The sequence below is a fragment of the Eleutherodactylus coqui genome, chromosome 12 (genome assembly GCF_035609145.1).
Source record: "Eleutherodactylus coqui strain aEleCoq1 chromosome 12, aEleCoq1.hap1, whole genome shotgun sequence".
Lineage (NCBI taxonomy): Eukaryota > Metazoa > Chordata > Amphibia > Anura > Eleutherodactylidae > Eleutherodactylus > Eleutherodactylus coqui.
In genome coordinates this window covers 113,567,411-113,594,175 of record NC_089848.1, presented here as the reverse complement: position 1 = coordinate 113,594,175, position 26,765 = coordinate 113,567,411, and the positions used below count along the sequence as shown (strand labels likewise).

At 45.2% G+C, this 26,765-nt stretch overlaps 1 protein-coding gene across 1 annotated transcript; it reads right to left on the bottom strand.

The window, feature by feature from the left end:
* Nucleotides 1-3,119: 3,119 nt before the first annotated feature.
* LOC136586582 (lutzicidin-like) lies at nucleotides 3,120-20,933 on the bottom strand. Its single transcript, XM_066584715.1, has 4 exons — nucleotides 20,745-20,933; nucleotides 16,319-16,420; nucleotides 15,991-16,068; nucleotides 3,120-3,434 (listed from the first exon to the last, which is right to left on the bottom strand). The coding sequence occupies exons 1-4, from the start codon at nucleotides 20,931-20,933 to the stop codon at nucleotides 3,120-3,122; spliced, it is 684 nt and encodes a 227-aa protein (XP_066440812.1).
* Nucleotides 20,934-26,765: the final 5,832 nt, after the last annotated feature.

Below are 26,765 nucleotides of genomic sequence, written 5' to 3'. Positions count from 1 at the left end.
CAATTATCCAATATCTGGTTAATAAGGATGATGATGGTTGGCTATGAGCAAAGGTTGTATAAAGTTTCTTCGTACATGCAATCTGAGAGAAGATAGCAGGGAGGATGCAGTTATGTAAGTGGTTGACCAAAGATAGTCCTCAATCGTCTCCAACATGGCTGCTTATACTTTCCCGTCTTCTTGGATCAGTGACTTAGGAATTATAACATTATGTAGTATTATTAACTATCATGAGGGTAATTATTTACATAAAATATAAGAGATACTGATCCCTGGGCTCCTGGTTTGTGATGTGCTACATTTTAAATGATGGAATGAGAGAAAAGCAGGGGAGAATAGCTACCAACAAGGGGTCCTTCAATGGGCACTGTCTTCTTCAGGAAGTAGAAGTGGGTCTCTGGTGCCCATCAATTCTAGTACCCTTGGTTACCACCCCATTGTCCAACCAGTCATTAGATCCCTGGATATTTCTATGGGTTTTAGTAATTATTGAAATTGGGGAATATTAGGGGATATTAACTATGACTAGAATATTTCCATCTACTGTTAATAGAAGGGCATTTGAAGGTGTCACCACCCAAAGAACATGGTGTCAAGATTTGTTTGCTAGTTTTTAGACTCCATCCAGTTTCTTTTATCCTATGTATATTGTCTGTCTCTTCAAAAGGACGCTAACCCTCTACTGACATAACCAACATCCAGGTACCCCATGGCTATGATAATGAGCACAGTGTGAGTACCCCAAAGACATGGCGTATATCCTTGGGAGAACACATATGACAGGTTGAGAACATAGGATCTACGAGACTGTTTTTCTGAAATTTTGGGAGATCATCTCAAATAATTTACACCCAGCACCAAGATTCCACTTCCATACAACAAGTGATATCTATACTGTAAGGTCTATGGACCTAATGGCAATAGTACAGTGAAATCAATACCGTATCTTTGTAGACGATGACTATCGAGAACCATATTAATATGCAACAGATCAGTGGTAAGTATATGTCATCCTTGGTTGTTTTAGTGATCAGTTCTAAATTCTGTAGATTCTTGCCTGGAGAGTTGGGAGTGACCAATGCCAGTTTGCCATGTCTGCCATCGATGCTGCTAGACATTGTCCATATAAGATGTACGTTGGCCATTAGAGGCATGGCCTGAAGCTCCTGGCTCTGAATGTTAATTCATAATCAGGCTCCTATTTATTACTTGTCATTAAGGTGACAGAGAAGCCCCCTGAGACACCAGGAATGATTGTAATCCCCGCACCCCCTATTTGTACACTGTAATACAGTCAACGGTGATCATTTGTGTAGCAATATGTGTTGCATATAAAATACATCATTTATTAGATAGAATCAATTATAAAACCTGAATTAGTAAGGATTAGTTTGTGGGTGATTATATCTATGACCAAAATTTACTCTTATTTAATAAAAGGTTACATCAAAAGCAGCGAATAGACATTTGAAAGTAAAACCATTCGAAACATGCATTTCCCAGACTTACAATTTTACTGCAATTTATATAGCTATATACGGTATAAAGTGAGTGATTAGGGTTTAAAATGGTATTCTAGGCTTTTACAAGTGATGACCTATCCTCGGGATAGATTACCACTAGTGGATTGTCGGGAATCCCCACTGATCACCTGATCATCAAGCCCGCTGTCAGTGCTGCAGGTACAGACATTGTCATTGGTGGTCAGGCCTGGAAGTGTCATAGCAGCTTCACTCCCATTGAAATCAATGGGAGCGCTATGTTTGTATTAAACTTCCTGTAACTCAGTGGAGACATGATCGGACATCCAGTCCCGTCTGTAATGAGGAGCAGGAAGTGAAAAAAAACCCCACAGCGCTCCCATTGTGTCTTTATGACACTTCTGAGTCTGACCAGTAATGAGCACGTCCTACACCACTGCACTGAAAGCAGGCCAGCTGATCGGTGGGGATCCTGATCAGCGGATCCCCGCTGATCCATGAGTGATAATCTATCCAGAGGAATCTTCAAATGATATTATTTACTGAAGATGATGGGATATTTAGAGTTTTCTAGAGATGAGCGAACGTACTCGTTTCGAGTAATTACTCGATCGAGCACCGCGATTTTCGAGTACTTCAGTACTCGGGTGAAAAGATTCAGGGGGCGCCGGGGCGGCGGGGGGAGGCGTGGCGGCGCGGGGGGTAGCAGCGGGGAACAGGGGGGAGCCCTCTCCCCCCCACTCCCCGCTGCAACCCCCCACTCACCCACGGCGCTCCCCGAATCTTTTCGCCCGAGTACGGAAGTACTCGAAAATCGCGGTACTCGGGCGAAAAAGGGGCGTGGCCGAGTACGCTCGCTCATCTCTAGAGTCTTCCCAATTTTACTTTGAGGAACATTTTTCTGAAATTGTTCCACAATTTTTGAAACAGTTTTTCACAGATTGGTGAACCTCTGACCATCTTTGCTGCTGAGAGACTCTGCCTCTCTAACATGCTCTTTTTATACATAGTCATGGGACTTAGTAGAAAATTGACCTTCCAGCTTTTCCTAATTAGTACTACTTACTTTTCCAGTGTTTTGTTCACCGTGTCCCAACTTTTTTTAGACGTGCTGCTGCCATCAATTTCTAAATTAACTATTTTTTTAATGAAATGGAAAAATGTCTCACTTTCAACTTCTGAAGTGTTCTATGTTCTATTGTGAATTAAATATGGTTAGATGAGATTTCAAAGTCATTGCATTCTTTTTTTCTTAACATTTAGTTACATTTCACACAGAGTCCCAACTGTGGTTTGGGGTTGTATTATTGAGTTCTATGCATATACAGGATGCTCCTGAGCTCCATCTAGTGGTGGCTGCAGTAAGACTGATTGTTGAAGCTCTACATCAGGTCAGTTTTGATCACTATAAAAATCTTGGAAAATCTTTAAGTGCAGAATTTTGAGTTTATTTATTAAAAAGGGTGGAATTCGCTTTAAGGATGGGGGCCAAAGGATGGAAGTACAGACAGGACAAGACGTGAATGGAAGTTTCACTAGATAACCAATCTAGCAACTACTGCTTTACAGCAACAGAAAGGTTCTGCTGAAGTGAATCTACTGCTACTAATGTAACCAAGGGGGAGGGAGACTCACAGCCTATTTTCTTGGGAATATATCAAACATACATTTCAGACATAAAAATCTTCCAAGAAACTGTCCTGGCAGAAGCTTCCTCTTTGTGGTTCTTGATGTGAGAGGGTCGTCATCACTATTTTCTGTTTCTGATGCCAGGAAGTCTTCTAGGATTCTTTTCTCTTCTTCATCTTCTTCCTCTAGAAATATCTTAGCATTTTCATCCATAGTAATGACGTAGTCCTCATAAGATGTTTCATCTTCTGGTTGGTCGGCATAGTCTCCTTCTTTGTTTCTTGGACTTTCCACGTTTTCACCCACTGGGTCTTTCTTTGTCTTCTTAAAATAAATAAACAAATAAAATTTGAGAAGTTACTCGAGAAAAGCAAGAAATAATTCTACAAATTGGTGAATCATGAACTACATCAGATTCTTAACTGGCAAATAGAGGAAATACAAATCCTTATTCTCTCCATGAAAGTCAATACAATCTAAAAATCTGAATTCTTAGTTCCTAAAGGGGTTGTCCCGCGCTGAAACAGGTTGTTTTTTTTTCAATAGCCCCCCCCCCCCCCCGTTCGGCGCGAGACAAACCCAATGCAGGGGTTTAAAAAAAAAACGGATAGTACTTACCCGAATCCCCGCGCTCCGGTGACTTCTTACTTACCTTGTGAAGATGGCCGCCGGGATCTTCACCCACGGTGGACCGCAGGTCTTCTCCCATGGTGCACCGTGGGCTCTGTGCGTTCCATTGCCGATTCCAGCCTCCTGATTGGCTGGAATCGGCACACGTGACGGGGCGGAGCTACGAGGAGCCGCTCTCCGGCACGAGCGGCCCCATTCAGAAGAAAGAAGACCGGACTGCGCAAGCGCGTCTAATCGGGCGATTAGACGCTGAAATTAGACGGCACCATGGAGACGAGGACGCTAGCAACGGAACAGGTAAGTGAATAACTTCTGTATGGCTCATAATTAATGCACAATGTACATTACAAAGTGCATTAATATGGCCATACAGAAGTGTATAGACCCACTTGCTTTTGCAGGACAACCCCTTTAACTCCATTGAGATTCATATCATAATATATTGTTGTGACGGGCAGAGTTTTGACCGTCTAGCTCCAAATTTCCTGCATAGTCATAAAATTCTGTTTTTCTGCATCCACCACTACAGAGAGCTCTGGGGTCTCAGACAGATTTATCATTGAGTTCTATGGGAGGTGTATGAATATGTATGCAGAGTGGTATTGCTAGTGATGTCTGTATATATCTGTATGCAAGGACCTCTCTCTGGTGGTGGCTGTATATTTCTGTGTTCAAGAAGCTTCCACTAATGGAGGCTGTATAAATATGTTCACTGATGATAATACGGATTGGACTAATGACATTCTGATGTGGTACCGTTACATAGATGACGTCTTCCTATTATGGACTTGTCAAAATATGGGGACCGACAGCACCCACTTTGTGGCCAATGAACCCCCAGACGGGAGTTTTTCAGCATGGACTCCCTGCATGATCAAATGGCTTGATGAAGGCCAATGTCTGGCTGAAACGTTGCCTGAACTTGCTCCATGGATTAATAAAATATTTTTGTATGTTGAATAACTAGTTGCACCATTTTATGCTGCCACGTTTATATATTTCCTATTATGGACTGGCACGAAAGCTGGCTTTAATGCCTTTGTCCAACTCCTCAATTGTAACGAAATCAACTTAAAGGTGACTTCAAAATTACAAGAAATATCCATTGCGTTTCTGGATATACGCATTACTAAAACATCACAGGGTCAATTGTCTTCTACCCTTGATAGGAAGGATACGACCACGAATAATTTACTTTTGTGGCAAAGTCCACACCCCTATCCCTTGCAGAGGGGAATACCTAAGGGCCAGTTCCTTAGGCTGAGAAGAAACTACTCTTCGGATCAGGAATTTCTTCAGGAAGGTACCAAACTTCAACGTAGATTCCTGCAAAGGGGTTACCCTTTGAACATAATCGAACAGGCCTTTGACTTTGCTGAATGGCAGAATCGTACACAACTTTTGGTTCAACACCATAAGCCTCCTGATAATACTCTGAGAATTATAGGCACATTTGATGATGGAGTACCTTTCATGAGACATCTACTGCAGAAATATTGGCACATGCTTAAAGATTATCCTGATTTAAGAGATATACTTCCAGACACCCCATCCATCACCTTTAGAAGAGGTAGGAACCTAAAGGATCATAAAAAGTCATCTCGATCCCATACCAGATACACGCACTTGGCTAGGTTCCCAACGACCGAATGGTACGTATCCCTGTCATGAAAGTCAAGCGTGTGACTTTATTGGAAGGGGTGACCAATTCCGGAGTGCTACCACAGGTACCTCATACACAATTAGTTAAACCACATATATATTTATAAAGCGGAACAAGCGGAAAGTTAAAAAGCTTCATTTTCACATGTGGCCACTCGGGTCACGTGACCCCCACGAACCCGGAAGTGGTTTCAGTTTGGTTTTCCACCGGTAACTATCTAGCTGACGTGGCACACATGACGTGGAGGTCATGTGAGCTGCAAACACCCGGAAACCTATCTCAGGATCACCACAACAGATATGTAAGTTCCTATATAAGTATACATTGTGATTTTATATTTCATGTACTTGATAAAGTCGCTCTTACGCGACGAAATGCGTTGTACTCTAATAAATCTTTTAGACAATATTACATTGTCGCATTCGGTTGTTTGTTGAGACAGCGCAAGTGCATTTTTTCAAACTTTTTTTCAACCTTCATCACGTTATCGTGGGTCCAATCCACTATTGGACACAGAAGCTCTGCAGCAGACTCCAACAACCCAGGAACCTGGTCGACACCAGAGGAGTAAGACCCTTTAGAGGTCTGACAAGCAAACTTGGACTAGGAGGTGGTGGTGGGACTCCTCTCCACAGGGGTTTCCACCATACACCGGGTAAGTCCCATTTTATTTTATTTAACTTTATCTCATTTCACTCGTTCTGACCACCCAGCGTCACCCCCCAGTTAAACTGGTTGAAGCGCCTCCCTGATTATCTTTTTATGTTTCATACACAATTAAGGATTTCATTAAAGGGGTTGTCCCGCGAAACAAAGTTGGGGTATACACTTCTGTATGGCCATATTAATGCACTTTGTAATGTACATTGTGCATTAATTATGAGCCATACAGAAGTTATTCACTTACCTGTTCCGTTGCTAGCGTCCTCATCTCCATGGTGCCGTCTAATCTTCAGCGTCTAATCGCCCGATTAGACGCGCTTGCGCAGTCCGGTCTTCTCCCTTCTGAATGGGGCCGCTCGTGCCGGAGAGCGGCTCCTCGTAGCTCCGCCCCGTCACGTGTGCCGATTCCAGCCAATCAGGAGGCTGGAATCGGCAATGGACCGCACAGAAGACCTGCGGTCCACCGAGGGTGAAGATCCCGGCGGCCATCTTCACAAGGTAAGTAAGAAGTCACCGGAGCGCGGGGATTCAGGTAAGTACTATCCGTTTCTTTTTTTAAACGTCTGCATCGGGTTTGTCTCGCGCCGAACGGGGGGGCTATTGAAAAAAAACAAAAACGTTTCGGCGCGGGACAATCACTTTAACTGTAAATCTTCTAACTTGGTCTACATCACTACCTCTACCTGCCCGAGAAATTATGTTGGCAAAATGATCCAGCAATTCAGAAGACGGATTCTGGGACATGTGGGCAATATCAGGAGGGGTGAGAGTACACCTCTGGCCAACCACATTCGCCAAATGCATGTAGGAGATGAGTTTAACATCAAGTTTCAGGGTATTGAGTTGATATGTACACATGGAAGGAGAGGGGTTGTCAATAAAAGGGTTTACAGACAGAGGCCCAATGGATATACAGGCTGGACATGATAGACCCTAAAGGTTTGAATGAAGCCCTATCCTTTAATTGCTTCTTGTAAAACACATTCTCATAGAGGTAATCAACATCTCCACCATCTATTGGTTACAAGTTTGTACAGATACTGGGAAACGTGCCATAATAAGGTTTTTCACCATTACCCGAAGCTCCATCTTCCACTCCCCATATTGACCCTATGATACAGTACATTTTTGTCCCTAATCCATATGGTGCCATCCCTTCGGTTACACTACGTGATACCTTTCCATCTTTTGGTTTGTTTTCTTTGATCAGGATATTTTTGCTCTTTCTGAAAAATCACATTGTTGCAATTAGAGATGAGCGAACGTACTCATCCGAGCTTGATGCTCGTTCGAGTATTAGCGTGTTCGAGATGCTCGTTACTCGTGACGAGTACCACGCGATGTTCGAGTTACTTTCGCTTTCATCTCTGAGACGTTAGCGCGCTTTTCTGGCCAATAGAAAGACAGGGAAGGCATTACAACTTCCCCCTGTGACGTTCAAGCCCTATACCCGAGTGTCACCCGAGTATATAAATCGGCCCCTCCCGCGGCTCGCCACAGATGCGTTCTGACATAGTTCAGGGAAAGTGCTGTCTTGCTGGAGTTGCTATAGGGAGAGTGTTAGGAGTTATTTTAGGCTTCAAGAACCCCAACGGTCCTTCTTAGGGCCACATCTAACCGTGTGCAGTACTGTGGAGGCTGCTTTTTGCAGTGTTGCACTTTTTTTTTTTTTGTATATCGGCCGTGCAGAGCATTGCGTCCTGCAGTAATTTTACATAGTCCAGGGCCAGTAGTGGTGAGGCAGGGACAGAAGACATATTTAGTGTATATAGGCAGTGGGCCTTTCCAAAAACATTTGGGAAAAAAAATCTATTTGGGCTGCCTGTGACCGTCCTCAGTGTTCTGGGTCTCTGCTGGGGGTAGTTGTCCTAATTCATACGCAGCCAGCTAAGTGTTACAGCAGGCTTGCGCAAAATTCTTTCCTGGCTCTGCTGTGCGTTCCGTAAGCGAAGTCAGCTTCCAACCACAGGCCAATAAGCGGCACATTTAATTACAGCGTTCTGTTTCTGCACTACTGGTAATACAGCATGCTGAGGGGTAGGGGTAGGCCTAGAGGACGTGGACGCGGGCGAGGACGCGGAAGCCCAAGTCAGGGTGTGGGCACAGGCCGAGCCAGTGCGGTGGCCAGGGGTAGTGGCATAGCCAGACCGAATGATCCACCAACTGGTTCCCAAAGCGCCCCCTCGCGCCATGCCACCCTGCAGAGGCCAAGGTGCTCTAAGGTGTGGCAGTTTTTCACAGAGACGCCTGACGACCGACGAACAGTGGTGTGCAACCTTTGTCGCGCCAAGATCAGCTGGGGAGCCACCACCAACAGCATGCGCAGGCATATGATGGCCAAGCACCCCACAAGGTGGGACAAAGGCCGTTCACCGCCTCCGGTTTGCACCACTGCCTCTCCCCCTGTGCCCCAACCTGCCACTGAGATCCAACCCCTCTCTAAGGACACAGGCACGAGTGCCTACCGGCCTGCACCCACACCCTCACCTCCGCTGTCCTCGGCCCCATCCAGCAAAGTCTCTCAGCACAGCGTCCAGACGTCGCTAGCGCAACTGTTTGAGCACAAGCGCAAGTGCGCCGCCACGCACCCGCATGCTCAAGCATTAAACGTGCACATAGCCAAATTGATCAGTCTAGAGATGCTGCCGTATAGGCTTGTGGAAACGGAGGCTTTCAAAAGAATGATGGCGGCGGCGGCCCCGCGCTACTCGGTTCCCAGTCGCCACTACTTTTCCCGATGTGCCATCCCAGCCCTGCACGACCACGTCTCCCGCAACATTGTACGCGCCCTCACCAACGCGGTTACTGCCAAGGTCCACTTAACAACGGACACGTGGACAAGCACAGGCGGGCAGGGCCACTATATCTCCCTGACGGCACATTGGGTGAATTTAGTGGAGGCTGGGACAGAGTCAGAGCCTGGGTCCGCTCACGTCCTACCCACCCCCAGAATTGCGGGCCCCAGCACGGTGCTGGTATCTGCGGTGGTGTATGCTTCCTCCACTAAACCACCCTCCTCCTCCAACGCAACCTCTGTCTCGCAATCAAGATGTGTCAGCAGCACGTCGCCAGCAGTCGGTGTCGCGCGGCGTGGCAGCACAGTGGTGGGCAAGCGTCAGCAGGCCGTGCTGAAACTACTCAGCTTAGGAGAGAAGAGGCACACGGCTCACAAACTGCTGCAGGGTCTGAGAGAGCAGACCGACCGCTGGCTTGCGCCGCTGAGCCTCCAACCGGGCATGGTCGTGTGTGACAACGGCCGTAACCTGGTGGCGGCTCTGCAGCTCGGCAGCCTCACGCACGTGCCATGCCTGGCCCATGTCTTTAATTTGGTGGTTCAGCGCTTTCTGAAAAGCTACCCACACTTGTCATACCTGCTCGGAATGGTGCGCCGGGTCAGCGCGCATTTCCGCAAGTCCAAGACGGACGCTGCCACCCTGCGGACCCTGCAACATCGGTTTAATCTGCCAGTGCACCGACTGCTGTGCGACGTGCCCACACGGTGGAACTCTACGCTCCACATGTTGGCCAGACTCTATGAGCAGCGTAGAGCTATAGTGGAATACCAACTCCAACATGGGCGGCGCAGTGGGAGTCAGCCTCCTCAATTCTTTTCAGAAGAGTGGGCCTGGTTGGCAGACATCTGCCAGGTCCTTCGAAACTTTGAGGAGTCTACCCAGATGGTGAGCGGCGATGCTGCAATCATTAGCGTCACCATTCCTCTGCTATGCCTCTTGAGAAGTTCCTTGCAAAGCATAAAGGCAGACGCTTTGCACTCGGAAACAGAGGCGGGGGAAGACAGTATGTCGATGGATAGTCAGAGCACCCTCATGTCTGTATCTCAGCGCGTTGAGGAGGAGGGGTAGGAGCATGAGGAGGAGGGGGGAAGAGACAGCTTGGCCCACTGCTGAGGGTACCCATGCTGCTTGTCTGTCATCCTTTCAGCGTGTATGCCCTGATGAGGAGGAGGAGGAGGAGGAGAAGGATCCTGAAAGTGATCTTCCTAGTGAGGACAGCCATGTGTTGCGTACAGGTACCCTGGCACACATGGCTGACTTCATGTTAGGATGCCTTTCTCGTGACCCTCGCGTTACACGCATTCTGGCCACTACGGATTACTGGGTGTACACACTGCTCGACCCACGGTATAAGGAGAACCTTTCCACTCTCATACCCAAAGAGGAAAGGGGTTTGAGAGTGATGCTATACCACAGGACCCTGGCGGACAAACTGATGGTAACATTACCATCTAACAGCGCTAGTGGCAGAAGGTGCAGTTCCGAGGGCCAGGTAGCAGGGGAGGCGCAGAGATCAGGCAGCATGTACAGCGCAGGCAGGGGAACATTCTCCAAGGCCTTTGCCAGCTTTATGGCTCCCCAGCAAGACTGTGTCACTGCTCCCCAGTCAAGGCTGAGTTGGCGGGAGCACTGTAAAAGGATGGTGAGGGAGTACGTAGCCGATTGCACGACCGTCCTCCGTGACGCCTCTGCCCCCTACAACTACTGGGTGTCGAAGCTGGACACGTGGCCTAAACTCGCGCTGTATGCCCTGGAGGTGCTTGCTTGTCCTGCGGCTAGCGTCTTGTCAGAGAGGGTGTTTAGTGCGGCTGGGGGAATCATCACGGATAAGCGTACCCGCCTGTCAACCGACAGTGCCGACAGGCTTACACTCATCAAGATGAACAAAGCCTGGATTTCCCCAGACTTCTCTTCTCCACCAGCGGACAGCAGCGATACCTAAGCAATACGTAGGCTGCACCCGCGGATGGAAGCATTGTTCTCTATCACCATCAAAAACGGGGACCTTTTTGCTTCATCAATCTGTGTATAATATTCCTCCTCCTCCTGCTCCTCCTCCTGAAACCTGACGTAATCACGCCGAACGGGCAATTTTTCTTAGGCCTACAAGGCTCAGTCATATAATTTTTCTAAACAATTTTTATACATTTCAATGCTCATTAAAGCGTTGAAACTTTCACCTCAACCAATTTTTATTTTAACTGGGCTGCCTGCAGGCCTAGTTACCAATTAAGCCACATTAACCAAAGCGATTAATGGGTTTCACCTGCCCTTCTGGTTGGGCATGGGCAATTTTTCTGAGGTACATTAGTACTGTTGGTACACCAATTTTTGTGGGCCCTCGCCTACAGTGTAATCCGATTAATTTTTTGCCCACCTGCATTAAAGCTGACGTTACATCAGCTGTGCTGGGCACTGCAATGGGACATATTTATGTACCGCCAGTGGCTCCCTGGGACCCACCCATGCTGTCGGTCCACATGGACTTCCCATTAGGGAGATGTACGTGCCTGTGTATACTTATAAAAAACCCGAGCCTGACTGGGGCATGCAGTTTGGGCCGAAGCCCACCTGCATTTAATCTGACGTTAGCTCTGCTGTCCAGGGCACTGCAATGGGATACATTTATGTACAGCGGGTGGGTTCCAGGGAGCCACCCATGCTGTGGGTGCACACGGAATTCCCATTGCGGAGTTGTACCTGCCTGTGACTATTTATAAAAAAACGCAGTCTGACTGGGGCATGCAGACACCTTGACAGGATGAATAGTGTGTGGCACATAGGTTCCCCATTGCTATGCCCACGTCTGCAGCTCCTGATGGCGGTGGCACAGGATTATATTTCTCATTGCTTCTGTACAGCATTGTGGGCTATCGTCCTGCCCCTTTTAAAGAGGGTCGCTGCCTAGCCATGCCAACCCTCTGCAGTGTGTGCCTGCGGTTCCTCCTCATGGCAGATGCACTTATAAATAGACATGAGTGTGGCGTGGCATGAGGGCAGCTGAAGGCTGCGCAGGGACACTTTTGTGTGTGCTGTGGACACTGGGTCGTGCGGGGGGGGGGGCTGGGCAGCATGTAACCCAGGAGAAGTGGCAGCGGAGTGTCATGCAGGCAGTGATTGTGCTTTGTTGGAGGTAGTGTGGTGCTTAGCTAAGGTATGCATTGCTAATGAGGGCTTTTCAGAAGTAAAAATTGTTGGGAGGGGGCTTAATAGTGGGACCTGGGAACTTGAGATGCAGCCCAACATGTAGCCCCTCGCCTGCCCTATCCGTTGCTGTGTTGTTCCCATCACTTTCTTGAATTGCCCAGATTTTCACAAACGGAAACCTTAGCGAGCATCGGCAATATACAAAAATGCTCGGGTCACCCATTGACTTCAATGGGGTTCGTTATTCGAAACAAACCCTCAAGCATCGCGAAATTTTCGTCCCGAGTAACGAGCACCCGAGCATTTTGGTGCTCGCTCATCTCTAGTTGCAATGCTATAATACCTGATTAGCGTCACGATCACCATGACGACCGGAGTTCCCACCCCCTTGTAGTTACTCGGTCTTGGACGCCTTTGCGTCATCACGCAGTGACATCTTTACGCCCCTGCGCTGCCACGTCATCACGTTCTGACGTCTTTACATCATTTGTTTACCCCTGGCTATCAGAGGGCTGCGTCGGTGATCAGACCCATCACGGTAATACAAAGACTACACCACAACCCAGCAGAATCATCCCCTAAGTCGGAGTTGGGCTAGTACGTGCATACTATTATTATCTAGTCCCAGATCGCTCCGGGACAACCAGGGTCCGTCACCAACACACCCACAAGTGGGCGTAACGTTTGGGCTATTTCTTCAGTGATTGGTTAGCAATGTTCCACACCCCTGGGGGGTGTAATCTTCTTTGCATCATAAAAGAGAGACATCAGAGCGCACCCTCTTCATTGCTCTCCAGTCTACCTTCAGGGCTGGAGATGCTGTTACGTCCTTAGTTCCTCTCTATTCGTAGGACTAGTTAGGTTAAGACTTCTAGCTATCATTGCTTTACTTAGACTAGATCCTAGGACTAAGAGTATTGGCTCAGCATCAATATTTGAGCATTAGCTCAGTGGCCTTAGGAACTCCAGAGGTTACTATAGCTGTATCCCTTTGACCTCTGATTATTGGCTCAGGTCTTGGAGGGACTGATTAAGCTAGTATACGATGAACCCTTGCTCCCGAGCGGGCAGGTACTCGCTCAGGGTAATGCTCGATCGAGCAATTGACCTTAGCAAGTATGCTCGCTCATCACTATTCCTAATGAGTCACTAGCATGACTGAAACGCGTAGAACCAAACCTGAATCAAGAATTAAACTTGTTATCATTATTTGTTTACAGTTTTAAGTGAGAAATCAATTAGAAACTAATCAGTTACTTTTTTGTCCCTAATTAGAGAGATATTTCTATCACTCTCCTATTTAATAAGGGGGCCCTGTATTATTGCTACAGGACCTCCGTTTCTGGGAGTGTACCGCTCTCCATTTTTTCCGCTTCATACGGAAAATTCTTTCTGGCCGATTAGTGGTTAGTGTCTGACCTACAGAATTTTTACAGTCAGTCACTATCATTGTTCACAATTTTCAATTATACATTTCCCATCCACTTCCTTGATCATATAGATGAATAGAGACCACACTATAGATCCTAGGCTGTAGGAGTGGATTACGCTTTAGGGTCTCCGACTTAGATGGATTCTCCCTTTGGCTGGCCAGTTATGAGTAGCTGATCTGTATTCTATTTATGTATCCTTTGGGGTCTTCTTGACCTCTTTTGTCCTATTTTTTGTTTTGTGGTTGTCCTTCGTCTTTTATGTTGTTTTGAGGCACAATATTTTAAGTTATCAATAAAGGTTAAATTTTAAAGGGTCAATACAGGGAATAAATAAATATGTATACAGGAAGCTCTCTTTAGTGGTTGCTGTATAAGGCCCTTCCCTACAATTCATCCAGAAATGTGTTAAAATAAAAAAAATATATATACTCACCTTGTCCCGGCAGCCGGAGTTCAGCGCGGACGGCCTGCAGTGGGTGTGAAGGGGGTGTGAGTCAGACCTGCCCCCTGATTGGCTCAGCGCTGAGCCAATCAGAGGCAGGTCTCACTCACACCCATTCATGAATTCAATGGGCAAACATTGTTCTTCTCTGCCACAGCTGTTACAGCTGTGGCAGAGAAGAATGATTTGTCTTCTATATGTTCTCAATGGGGTCGGCGCTGCTGCCGCCGGCCCCATTGACCGCATATAGAGAAGAGAACAGGAATCGCCGATCGCAGGTAGGCGTGATCTGGGATTTCTGGTCTATAATTTATCGGACGAGCGCATAAAAAGCGCTCATGTGTCTGATACCATTGCAAAGCAATGGTTTTAAAAAATCGCCGGACGCATGCGCAAATCAGGCGAAAAAACGCCCGTCTGACTGAGGCCTCAATCTGTATGCAGGGATCTTCCCCTAGCGGTTGCTGCAGAATCTTATCATGGATCTTTATGGCTGTGAAAAAAATGCAGGAGATACTGAAATTTGTACCACAGAAATTAATTATATGCAACACAAAGTTTTGACTAAAAAATCTAAATAAAATGGTGTTAAAAGTTTGTTGGCATAAAAATAGTACTTTCTACAGGTAAGACCACCAAAATTGCTTTTTATAAAGTTGTTTTGTTGGTTGACATTGACAGTCACTCCTCTGCTAAGTATTTCTTTAGGTTGATGATGATGATTATCCGTTCAGTCGCATCCAACCCTCGGTCACTCCATGGATCAATGTTCTCCACGAATTCCTGTCTTTCATCGCTTCTTTCAGTTCCGCGATTGACATGTTGGTGGTGGCCTTGATTGTATCTAGCCATCTTGTTCTTTGTCGTCCTGATCTTCTCTTTCCACTGACCTTGCCAAGCATCAGTACTGTTTCCAGTGAGTTAGCGCGCATCACGTTTCCAAAAGAAGAGAGCCGCTGTTTGATGATTTTGCCCTCTAGTGATATTTTCGGTTTGATGCGATCTAACACTACCTTGTTCATTGTCATGGCAGCCCAAGGTATCCGCAGCATTCTCCTCCAGTTCAAACGGATCAATTTTCCTTCTGTCTGTTTTTCTGAGCGTCCAACTTTCGCAACCATAAGTAGTTCTAGGAAATACGATTGCATTGACCAGTCTGGTGTTTGTTGCAATGCTAATGTCCTTCCTTTCCAGATCTTTTCCATTCTTCGCATTGCAATATTACCAAGTGTAATTTGTCTCTTCATCTCAGGCCCAGATTGCCCATTGCAATCGATTTTGGATCCAAGGAAGATGAAATCTTGGACCGACTCGACTTCTTCATTGTTCATTTTTATGCTCACTGTACCGTTGCCTACCGCGGTCATGACTCTCATTTTCTTGCTGTTGAGATACAGTCCCATGCGTTCGCTTTGCTTTTGCACTCATTGGATAAGGTATTCCAGGTCCCTTTCACTTTCCGCCAGCAGGATGGTGTCATCTGGTTGTGGACATTTCTGCCACGATTTTGACTCTGATTTCTATAGGTTAGATGCATTTAAGGAGATTTTCTGACACATTAGTATTGATGGTCTATCCTTATGGCGCTTTATGTAAAAGGGATGCAACAACAGCTGAAAGGGTAATGGGGTGTTTGTGATTTGGACACTCTGAACAAATATTAATGATCTATCTTAAGGATATGCCATTAATATTAAAATCACCAGTAAACCCCTTTAAGGATTCTTCTGTTCTTTATACATTATACTAATTAGCATGTTTCTATTAATTTAAGCTTATATTATATTTTATGGTCAGACTCAGGACTATTTGTCAATATTTAAAGTTCTGGGTATGAACATTGTTGGTGAAAGTGAGTGACAGCCACTATGACTATATCAGCCCTCAGAGCACTATTCGTGACTTTTTTCAGCTCTTTCTACTCAGGGGTAGAAGTTCTGATGACTATATTGTAACTATTGAGTGTGAGGCGGGGTTTAGTGTTCACTATTCTCTACTCATACAGGAAGGAGTTGGGGTTCTATTGAGTAACACAAGCCTATGAGTTCACAATTACCAAGGTAAGAGACGTTCACTATCCAAGACCAAGAAGAAGAGCTGGACTTACCCCTACAGCAACACTGGTGCAGACGACCGAAAAATTCTTCTCTTGCTCATTCTTTGATGCTGTGCACCGCTTCTCCAGCTGGATATCAATAATGATTGAATTATGATTATATTATACTATTCCATAATAACTGATACACTACTCAAGACATCGGAAATGTTACATTAATTAATTTTTAACATGAATTTTTAATTCTTCTTGCTTTATAAATATTTTTTTTATTTTTTAAAAAAGCTAACCAAAGAAATAGCTCATGTTTACAATATACATAGATCATGTCTATAACAGTCATAGCTCATGTCTACAATATACATATATCATGTCTTACCCCTTCAAGTTTAAATTCACAACTTTCAATTGTTCGATCTTCTGATTTTTGACAAAGAGTTTCTTTAATAGTAAAATTTACTTGTTTTTCACCTAGAGGGCCCTGAAATGAAGAGTTAAACAATCTAATGAGATTGTATATATTATTATTATCATCATTATATAAATCACATGGCTACTTTCGAGGCTCCATCTTGTAGATAACATGCAACCATTTAAAGGAGCCTTCTGAGACTTAAAGTGGTTTTCCAGGCTAAACCTACTGATAGCCAATCCTGAGGTCAAAAATATCAGATTTGTGGGGATCCCCTGCCCGAGACCCTTACCGATCAGCTGATAAGAAGTGGCTGCAGATGGCCATAATGCTCAGAATGCCGTTCACTTCGGTGGGATAGAGCTACAATACCAAACCAGGCCACTGCATTACAGATGACGGTTTGACAGATCCAGCTGTCTATAGCTCCTTCTAATCAGCGGATCGACGTGGGTCCCGAGAGGCGGACCTTCACTGATGTTCTATTGATGAGCTATCCTAAGGAGAGATCATCAATAGTTTAAGACTGAAAAACTCCTGTAAACAGGTAGATGCACAGCCAATCACTGACAGTTCTATGGGGATGAATGAGCATATTAACTATTGTTCAATCCCATAAAAGCCAAACATCTGTCATGTATGAATGGAAGTAAGCAAATGCTCATTGACATAAATTCAATCGGCACTTGTTACAGTGGGGCAAATCTCAGCCTGTATAAATGGACCTTTAGATATTAATGACCCATCTTTATCAGGGATCAGTCCTGTAATAAGCCATGTACCTGTATACCTGTCACACAGCTAGGACAGATTCTTATCTCCTTGAAGTAAACAATGAAAGTTGCTATTGAATGACAGCAAGCAAAGATCTTGCAAACTGCAAGGAATTTATACAGAAAGTATATTAGAAACTTGTAGAACTTAACAATTGCATTTCTAGATAAACCTTCAAAAGAGTTTCCAGGGTAATGCTACACAAGTTATCATCACATATCATTACTAGTGTTACTAAAGACAAAGGTCAGTTTCACATCTCTGTTGAAACCTCTCATTGGAGGTTCCAGCACAGATCCGGCTGAAAATACCAGAAGAAAATGTGCTGTTTCCATCCAAAAGCGGGGCAGCTGGGCAGAAAGCGGGAGGACCCCAGAAACAGAACCATTTGGCAACGGGGATTCCCCTTTCCCACTCCCCGAACGAAGCAGGAAAGCGGAATTCCTGCCGTAGATGAGAAACCACCCAAACATCTAGACAAACAAAATTGCCACAGGGCAACCAAAAGCCTGCTGACCCCCACTGAAGTGAAACATAATCTATGTGATATGAGTGATATAAAAAACCACTTATCTATATATATAAAATTGAATGTATGTCTGTGTGCGTGTCTGTTTGTCCTTTATGCGCTACTACACCATTCATCCGATCGCCATGAAACTTTGGGAAGTTGTTAAGTACACTCCTGGGAAGATTATAGGCATAGTACAACTATCCTACGATAAATGGCGCGCGAGCGTCGTCGAAAGTTACGCCCCCCCCCACGTAGATCGAATAAGTAAGCCACCTGCTATTGTGATGTCATCAACATCGGACGCCCTTGAACATGCCTCAACATGTTCTATAAAGCTGCATTGTGATGTCATTAAGGCTCTATTATGACACGTACAGCTTGGAACCACTAGAGCACGCCAGCCAATTACCATTGGAGTTGGAAGTGGGTAAACAAGTACTAGGATATCTTCCTAAGAAGCCACAGCAGCCGGATAAATTGTATGTTCCACCCAACGGCTATTTTATTCAGCCCGCAAGGGGGAAGCAGCGGCCTACAAAATCTCATTCTCTCATTTCCTGATGTCATAGATAGATAGATAGATAGATAGATAGATAGATAGATAGATAGATAGATAGATAGATAGATAGATAGATAGATAGACTGTATGCAATAACCCTGATAGATAGATAGATAGATAGATAGATAGATAGATAGATAGATAGATAGATAGATAGATAGATAGATAGATAGATAGATAGATAGATAGATAGATGGATAGATGGATAGATAGATAGATAGATAGATAGATAGATAGATAGATAGATAGATAGACTGTATGCAATAACCCTGATAGATAGATAGACTGTATGCAATAACCCTGATAGATAGATAGACTGTATGCAATAACCCTGATAGATAGATAGATAGATAGATAGATAGATAGATAGATAGATAGATAGATAGATAGATAGACTGTATGCAATGACACGTACAGCTTGAAACCATAAATACTAGAGCACGCCAGCCATTTACAGTCAGTCTCCATTGGAGTTGGAAGTGGGCAAACATGTACTAGGCCAGTGATGGCGAACCTTTTAGGGACCGAGTGCCCAAACTACAACCCAAAACCCACTTATGTATCGCAAAGTGCCAACACGTCAGGGGGCGGGGCTTATCACAACGTATGATTTTACCCCCGTCGTTCTAAAAAGCACAAGGCTGTTTCAGAATAGACCAGGTGCAGATTCTGACTGCTTTTTGGACGCGGAAATACTGCAGAATGTCCTCAGCGGAGATTTCTGTGGAAAATTCTGCAGCATTTCCGCATCTAAAAAGCAGTTAAAATCTGCACCCGGTCTATTCTGAAAGAGCCCTGCCCATTTCTGCCACATGTACACATACCCCAGCGGTAATAGTGACACCTTCACCCCAGCGATAATAGTGACATCCCACAGCAGTAATAATAGTGACACTCCCCCCATTAGTAATAAGAGTGACATACCCCAGCGGTCCCCCAGCAGTAATAATGCCCGCTCCCCCCCCAGCGGTTCCCCCAGCAGTCATAATACCCCCCCCCCCCCCAGTGGTCCACCAGCAGTCACAATGCCACCCCCAGCTGTCCGCCAGCAATAATAATGCCCCCCTCCCCCCAAGTGGTTCCCCCAGCAGTCATAATGGCTCCCCCCAGCGGTTCTCCTGGCAGTCATCATGCCCCCCTTCCCCCACAGAGATTTTCTTGGCAGTCACCATGCCCCCCTCCCCCCAACGATTCTCCCAGCAGTCATGCCTCCGCTCCCCTGCCAGCAATTCTCCCAGCAGTCAGAATGTCTCCCATCCCCCCCCAGCGATTCTCCCAGCAGTCAGAATGTCTCCCATCCCCCCCCAGCGATTCTCCCAGCAGTCAGAATGTCTCCCATCCCCCCCCAGCGGTTCTCCTGGCAGTCATCATGCCCCCCTTCCCCCACAGAGATTTTCTTGGCAGTCACCATGCCCCCCTCCCCCCAACGATTCTCCCAGCAGTCATGCCTCCGCTCCCCTGCCAGCGATTCTCCCAGCAGTCAGAATGTCTCCCATCCCCCCCAGCGATTATCCCAGCAGTCAGAATGTCTCCCATCCCCCCCCCAGCAATTCTCCCAGCAGTAAGAATGTCTCCCCCTCCCCCCCCCCCAGCAATTCTCCCAGCAGTAAGAATGTCTCCCCCCCCAGCGATTCTCACACAACGGCTATTTTATTCAGCCTGGAAGGGGGAAGCAGCGGCCTACAAAACCTCAGTGGTCGCTGCTGCCGTCATCTAGATATATAAAAACGAAGTATGTATGTATGTCTGTCTTCGCAGCAACGCGCGACGGGTACGCTAGTGAGGATATAAAAATGACAAAACTCTTGAAGCTCCTATAGGCTAAAGTATTCATGGATCCATAATGGTATGGAAATTGGGAGGTCACTAAATGGACTCCTATCATGCTAGAATATGGGGGGACTAAACACCGGCCACAGTCCCCCCACATGTGTATAAAGAGCAGCAGTAAAGTCCTCAGCTAAAATATAACTACTAGCCCACCCAATATGGTTTGCCAAACTAGGCATCATCAGGAAAAAGAATGAGTCTAGAATGGCTAATTCCTTCCATATTCTAGCGTGATAGGAGTCAACTTGGTGACCTCCCAGTTTCCATACCATGATGGCATGATCTATGATCCATGAATACTTTAGTCTGTAGGAGCTGCATGTGTCTAGTAATTTTAATATCCTCATAGGTGTTTTATTTTGCATAAATAAAGGTTGTTTGGTTGCCCTGTGGCAACTTTGTTTGTCTATTAGTTTAAGAGCCTGGTGTGCCCATGGGCAATTCTTGTATTATTTGTTTCATAAAGACAAACATCTTCACCAATTCCAGGAAACACTTCAACCAGGAAAAATCCAGAGAAAAGTGCAATTATGTGTTTATCTTAAGTGAAGAATCTAGTGTATCCAACAAAAGGTGTCTCCGATTACTGGTACATTGTTTTATGTGCACAACATTACACAACGAGGAAATAACCAGTCAAATTTAACCAAATAGAATGAAACCTGTAAATAATCGGCAACCAGGTCTCTCAAGATTCCCTATAGATCTCTACTCACCACCTTGTATTCATACTCATCCTTGTAGAGCTTAAACACGACATCTGAATGAGGTTCTCCATTGTAGAAACCAACAGCCTCGGCTATTAACTGCATGGGGTTGGCTTCAAGAAAGGTCTCTCCTGGAGGTCTTCCATTGACCATGGTGGCAAGCTCGAATACAAGAAGAAGCTTTATGTAATTCTCCATGCTGCGACTCTGATTCTCTTCTTCTCCGGAGATTTCTGTGGTCAGCTCTATGAAAGGTACCAAATGTTCCGCCTACTCTAAGCTACTTGATTAGCACAAACAAGATCAGGTTCTTTTCAGAACTACCTGACCGAGACATGGTGTTAGTATTAAACAAAGACACCCAGCTTACAGATTATGAAAACAGAATGATCCGTCAGTGGGTTGTCCTTGGCAAATTGGCCAAATATTTCATCTGAATGGAAGACCAAGAAAGTTTACATTGAAAGAACGGGAAGAGCACAAGTGTCCGATGAGTAATGACTTTGGAACGATGTTAGAGGGGCTGCAAAAATTCCTTTGTTTCAAAGAGTAATTTCAACATATAGTTACATGGTGATAAAACCTCAATAGGGTTCTCCATTTTAGGCAATCCCTACATGTCAGAAGGGTACCTTGACAATAACCTCATCGCTAAGTGTCCCCCTACTGATGCCCTCAGTGATCATGTATAATCTATAGGGAAATCTCGCAGGAAATGTCCAATAACTCTTCAGCACCTCCACAGGGAAAACGTAGCATTACCCTGTGCTAATTCCCATCAGTGGGTTATCTATGTAATGCAGGACAGGACAGGTCCTCCAGAGTGAGAAATGACATTTATAACTGCCCTCCACTCTGAACCATAGATGAAGATCTTGAACAGAAGACCCCCTCTATTAACTCAGAGTTACCTAACAGTAGATGTGAAAATGTTCAAACCTCACGACCTAAGGCCCATTTACACCAGCCGATGATTGCTAAAAATCTCTAATCGGCGATTGTTTTAGCGATCATCAGTGCCCGAAAAGTGCACGCTTTCCCATCGTGCGCTTTTCGGGCACTACTAGCTGATCGTTAAATTCAGTCCAACCTAAAAATCGTCATTCACTCTTATCAGCAGCTCTCCAAGGGCAGTGCTGATAGCATTGTTTCTCCGTGGAGAACAAAGGATATGAGTGCAGATAATAGCCCTTGGGCTATTAACTGCATTCAGTGAAAGGCTTCATTTGCACACCTAATTGGTAATTAAGTAGCTGAGCAGCTACTTAATACTTTATGCAAAATGATCGCTCAAAGCTGTCACTCAAACTGTCGTTTGAGCGATCTTTGAGTGATTATCTGCTGGTGTAAATGGGCCTTTACTTTATTTTTATTCTACATACTCCTCCATTTCTAAGGCATCTTTTTTCCAAACTGAATGATATCAGTGTTTCCAGCCTTTCATTGTAAAAGAGATCTCCCATCCCATTAATTAATCTAATATTCCGGCGCTATATCCTTTTCTGCTCTATATCCTTTGCACAATGTGGAGCTTAAAACTGAACCCTATATTTCAGATTTAGTCTTACAAGGGTTTTTATAAATAAGCAATATTAAATTTGGATAGCAGGTTTTTATCCCTATTTTACACAGCCTTATTTGCTTTTGCAGCTGCTGCTTGACATTGAGCGCTGTTGCTTATTTTACATGTATCCAGAATACCTAGGTCCTTCTCTTGTTCTGTTGTTTCCAGTTTTATTCTATTTAACGTATATGCATAAATACTATTACTGTAGCCATGGTGCTTTACTCAGCTCCTTTTTCTTGACGTACTATATCTATCCAGGGTTAACTGAAAGAGAAGAATGGTGCTCTGAACCTCCATAGTAACAGGTGACGTGACCTACAACAATACGCATCATTGATCTTGGCTTAGTTACTTAAATGACTTAACAAGCTTTCTTGAAGAAGAGCAAGCAGGAGTTTACAATGTTTATTGACATTGTTATTAATTTGGGTATACAAGTCTTTTTTTTAGGGGAACTTGTCAACAGTTTAGGGGCCGCATTGAGTGGGGTAATAGGCTGAACTGGATGGACATATGACTTTTTTCAGTCCAACATACTATGTTACTATGTGTTGTCTAGATCCTTTATACAAAGTCCACAAGAAACTAATGGTAAATGCTAAGCATCTAAGACAACTGCAAGATGATCGTAGGACTTGTATCATTGGCAGTGTCATACTGAAAGACAGTCAGATGACTTTTCTCAATGGCAGTGTGGCACTGCAAGACGATGACATAACTTCATCATTGGTGGCAAGATGATAAGGTGACTGTGAATTCCAAGCATTCGATGGAATAATTTCTATATAGGTGGTGCTCTAATAAGGCTTTTATTACCTTCCACTAAAATGAAGACGGAGATCTTTACTGGTAAATCCAAGACATACGGTCTTATTCTATCTCCAGCCTTTGACGGTCAATGACTCAGCTTCCATCCATTGCTGTTTTAACCATTGGACAAATATGGCAGCACTAGGCTCACTGGCTGCAGCAGCACTTTCAGTTGGGATATATTAATATTGATGAGATAGATCGATTTGAGATAGATAGATAGATAGATAGATAGATAGATAGATAGATAGATAGATAGATAGGAGATAGATAGATAGATAGATAGATAGATAGATAGGAGATAGATAGATAGGAGATAGATAGATATGAGATAGATAGATAGATAGATAGATAGATAGATAGATAGATAGGAGATAGATAGATAGATAGATAGATAGATAGATAGATAGATAGATAGATAGATAGATAGATAGGAGATAGATAGATAGGAGATAGATAGATAGATAGATAGATAGATAGATAGATAGATAGATAGATAGATATGGGATAGATAGATAGATATGGGATAGATAGATATGAGATAGATAGATAGATAGATAGATAGATAGATAGATAGATAGATATGAGGTAGATAGATAGATAGATATGAGATAGATAGATATGGGATAGATAGATATGGGATAGATAGATAGATATGGGATAGATAGATATGAGATAGATAGATAGATAGATAGATAGATAGATATGGGATAGATAGATATGAGATAGATAGATAGATAGATAGATAGATAGATAGATAGATAGATAGAAGATAGATAGATATGAGGTAGATAGATAGATAGATAGATAGATAGATATGAGGTAGGTAGATAGATAGATAGATAGATAGATAGATAGATAGATAGATAGATAGGAGATAGATAGATAGATAGATAGATAGATAGATAGATAGATAGATAGAAATGGGATAGATAGATAGATAGATAGATTTTTCACCATATTGCGCCCCTTAATAGTTTATTTGCCCTGTGATTTCTTCTTAATTTATTACAATGTGAGAAAATCAAATTACAATACTCTGAAAACTGAGAATGCAGAGACGCTGGGAGCATGACATGGGAGTTTCAGAAGTAACAATGCCTGTGAACGGTACACAAGAGTTGCTGGACACGCCTATGCCATGGCTGTGGACAGTATGCGAGACACCTGGGAAATCTGAAACTCACAGCCGTGATTGTAATTCCATAACCGCAGAACATTCGAGACCTTTTATAAATCTGCAGCCTCTGATCTGTTCATCATCTCCAATATCATTTCATAATTTAAAGGGGTGGTCTCGCGAAACCAAGTGGGTCTATACACTTCTGTATGGCCATATTAATGCACTTTGTAATGTACATTGTGCATTAATTATGAGCCATACAGAAGTTATTCCACTTACCTGCTCCGTTGCTAGCGTCCTCGTCTCCATGGTTCCGTCTAAATTCGCTGGCAGCTTGCTTTTTTAGACGCGCTTGCGCAGTCCGGTCTTCTCCATTCAGCACGAGCCGCTTCAGTGTGCTCCCCGCTACAGCTCTTCTGCGCATGCGCAGACGAGCTGTCACTGCTCGGGAGCGCGCTACAGCGGCCATTCTGTACCTTCCTCTGTTAGAGGAAGGTGCAGAAACTGGAGCTGCCCAGCGGAGAAGCCCAGCCCAGCCCAGCCCAGCAGCCCCGAGAAGCCTCCCAGGTAAGTGATTTGTCGGGGGGGGGGGGCTGCCGCTGCGCCGGGGGGGGCTGCCGCTGTGATGGGGGAACTAGCGCTAGGCCGGGGGGGCTGTCGCTGCGATGGGGGGGGCTGTCGCTAGGCCGGGGGGGGCTGCCGCTGCGATGGGGGGGCTGTCGCTAGGCCGGGGGGGGGGCTGTCGCTGCGATGGGGGGGCTGTCGCTAGGCCGGGGGGGGGCTGTCGCTGCGATGGGGGGGCTGTCGCTAGGCCGGGGGGGGCTGTCGCTGCGATGGGGGGGCTGTCGCTAGGCCGGGGGGGGCTGCTGCTAGGCCGGGGGGGGGCTGCCGCTAGGCCGGGGGAACTAGCGCTGGGCTCCGGAACCTAGCGCTGGGCTCCGGGGCCTTCACCTGGGCTGAGGGTCTAGCGCTGGGGAGCCGGGGGCTAGCGCCGGTTACCTGCTGCCTGGCGGTGGGCGTCTGGTCGGCGGCTGCGGGGCGTCTGGTCGGCGGCTGCGATGCGTCCGGTTGCCATGGAGACACAGCTGGCGGCGTCTCGGGAGCGCGCACGTCGGGCTGCAGCGAGCGACGGGGAAAGAGCCGGCGGCCATCTTGAGGAAACTTTTATAAGTTGCTGAAACGCTGGAACGGTAAGTACGAACCAGCTAGAAATGTCATTTACAGGGGGGCTTAGTAATGTGTACTTAATGGGGGGGACTGGGCAAAAAAAAAATTTAACTGCTTCCTCGAGACATCTCCTTTAAGGTTTGCTAATAACCGTGAGTCACTAATGCATTATTGTGAAAAATAAAGTATTTAAATACACCCCAGTCTCCTCCACTTCAGTCTGTCTGCACCATTTATTTGATAAGACCACTTCTATTTTTCCTTTTGAACCTTTACATAGCAAAAACCTAGGTCTGCACTACGTAACAATCAAAAATTTCAATCTGGTGGATTCTGTTGTCACTGACTTTCCACCAGGCTGAGTCCTGTCTATGATATAAGAGCATTACCAAACACTCATCTGCTCCCTCCCTGCAAAGGGGGTTGGAGTTTACTCATTGCCTGTGACATGCTGCATGCTGCTGTATTGGGCGCAGTCTGCAGCCTCTCCTGGGCTTTACACATGCATATATATGTCTCTCCAGCTTCCTGTTCACATTGTGGATTAACTATAGCTTCTGAAAAATGTGATCTGGCCATACTCCATGACAATGTCAGGGTAAGGCATTATCGCCAATGTGGCGATTGGAAAAGTTGAGTTCATTTTCCGGAATTGGCTGTGCATTTTTATGCCTCCCCCGAATAGGGGTACATCACTTGTGCTGCGGGTATTTTCACTTACTTTGGGTAAGGCATTATGGGACATGAAGTTGGCAGTGCTACTGCTACAATCACAATGGTGGAGAAAAACCACAATATTCTCTTCTGTAAACAAAGAGGTGGCATGGGAGGGATATAAGAAAAACCTGTTATGATGTGGACAAGATGAGGGAGTGCTGGGAAGGATTTCATGTGCCTCTTGTAGCCCCCTTTGCTCTTTATTGTTACTACATTTTACTAATCGCAATAAGTAGTAGTCAGGGTCATATTTAGTCTGGGGTCTGAATTCATTTTGAGGTTTTGAGTTCTGCATTAATTTTATGAGTGTGGGGTCTGAATTCATATTGGGGATCTGAGTGTGGGACTTACATTTATTTGAGATTACATTAATATGTATTTCTGTGAGGGAAGATTCAATATAACTTGTATTTTATTCATTTAAATCTCTGGTGGTTCTGAGCTTAGAGGTCCAGTGGGCGGTCCTATCAGTGATTGACAGCTATCTGTGAATGACCGTACATACAGAAATAGGTGTCTATCACTGAAAGGACCGCCCATTGGACTGTTCAGCTCAGAATGGGCAGATATATTAAAGGGCCGAAACAGGTTTTCTTTTTTTTCAATAGCCCCCCCGTTCGGCGCGAGACAAACCCGATGCAGGGAC

Coding starts and splice junctions, on each gene's coding strand:
- LOC136586582 (XM_066584715.1), bottom strand. CDS start 20,933: ATGGAGAATTACATAAAGCTTCTTCTTGTATTCGAGCTTGCCACCATG. Junction 16,421..20,744: donor ATGAGTATGAATACAAGGTG/GTGAGTAGAGAT, acceptor TCTTCATTTCAG/GGCCCTCTAGGTGAAAAACA. Junction 3,435..15,990: donor GCACCAGTGTTGCTGTAGGG/GTAAGTCCAGCT, acceptor ATTTATTTTAAG/AAGACAAAGAAAGACCCAGT.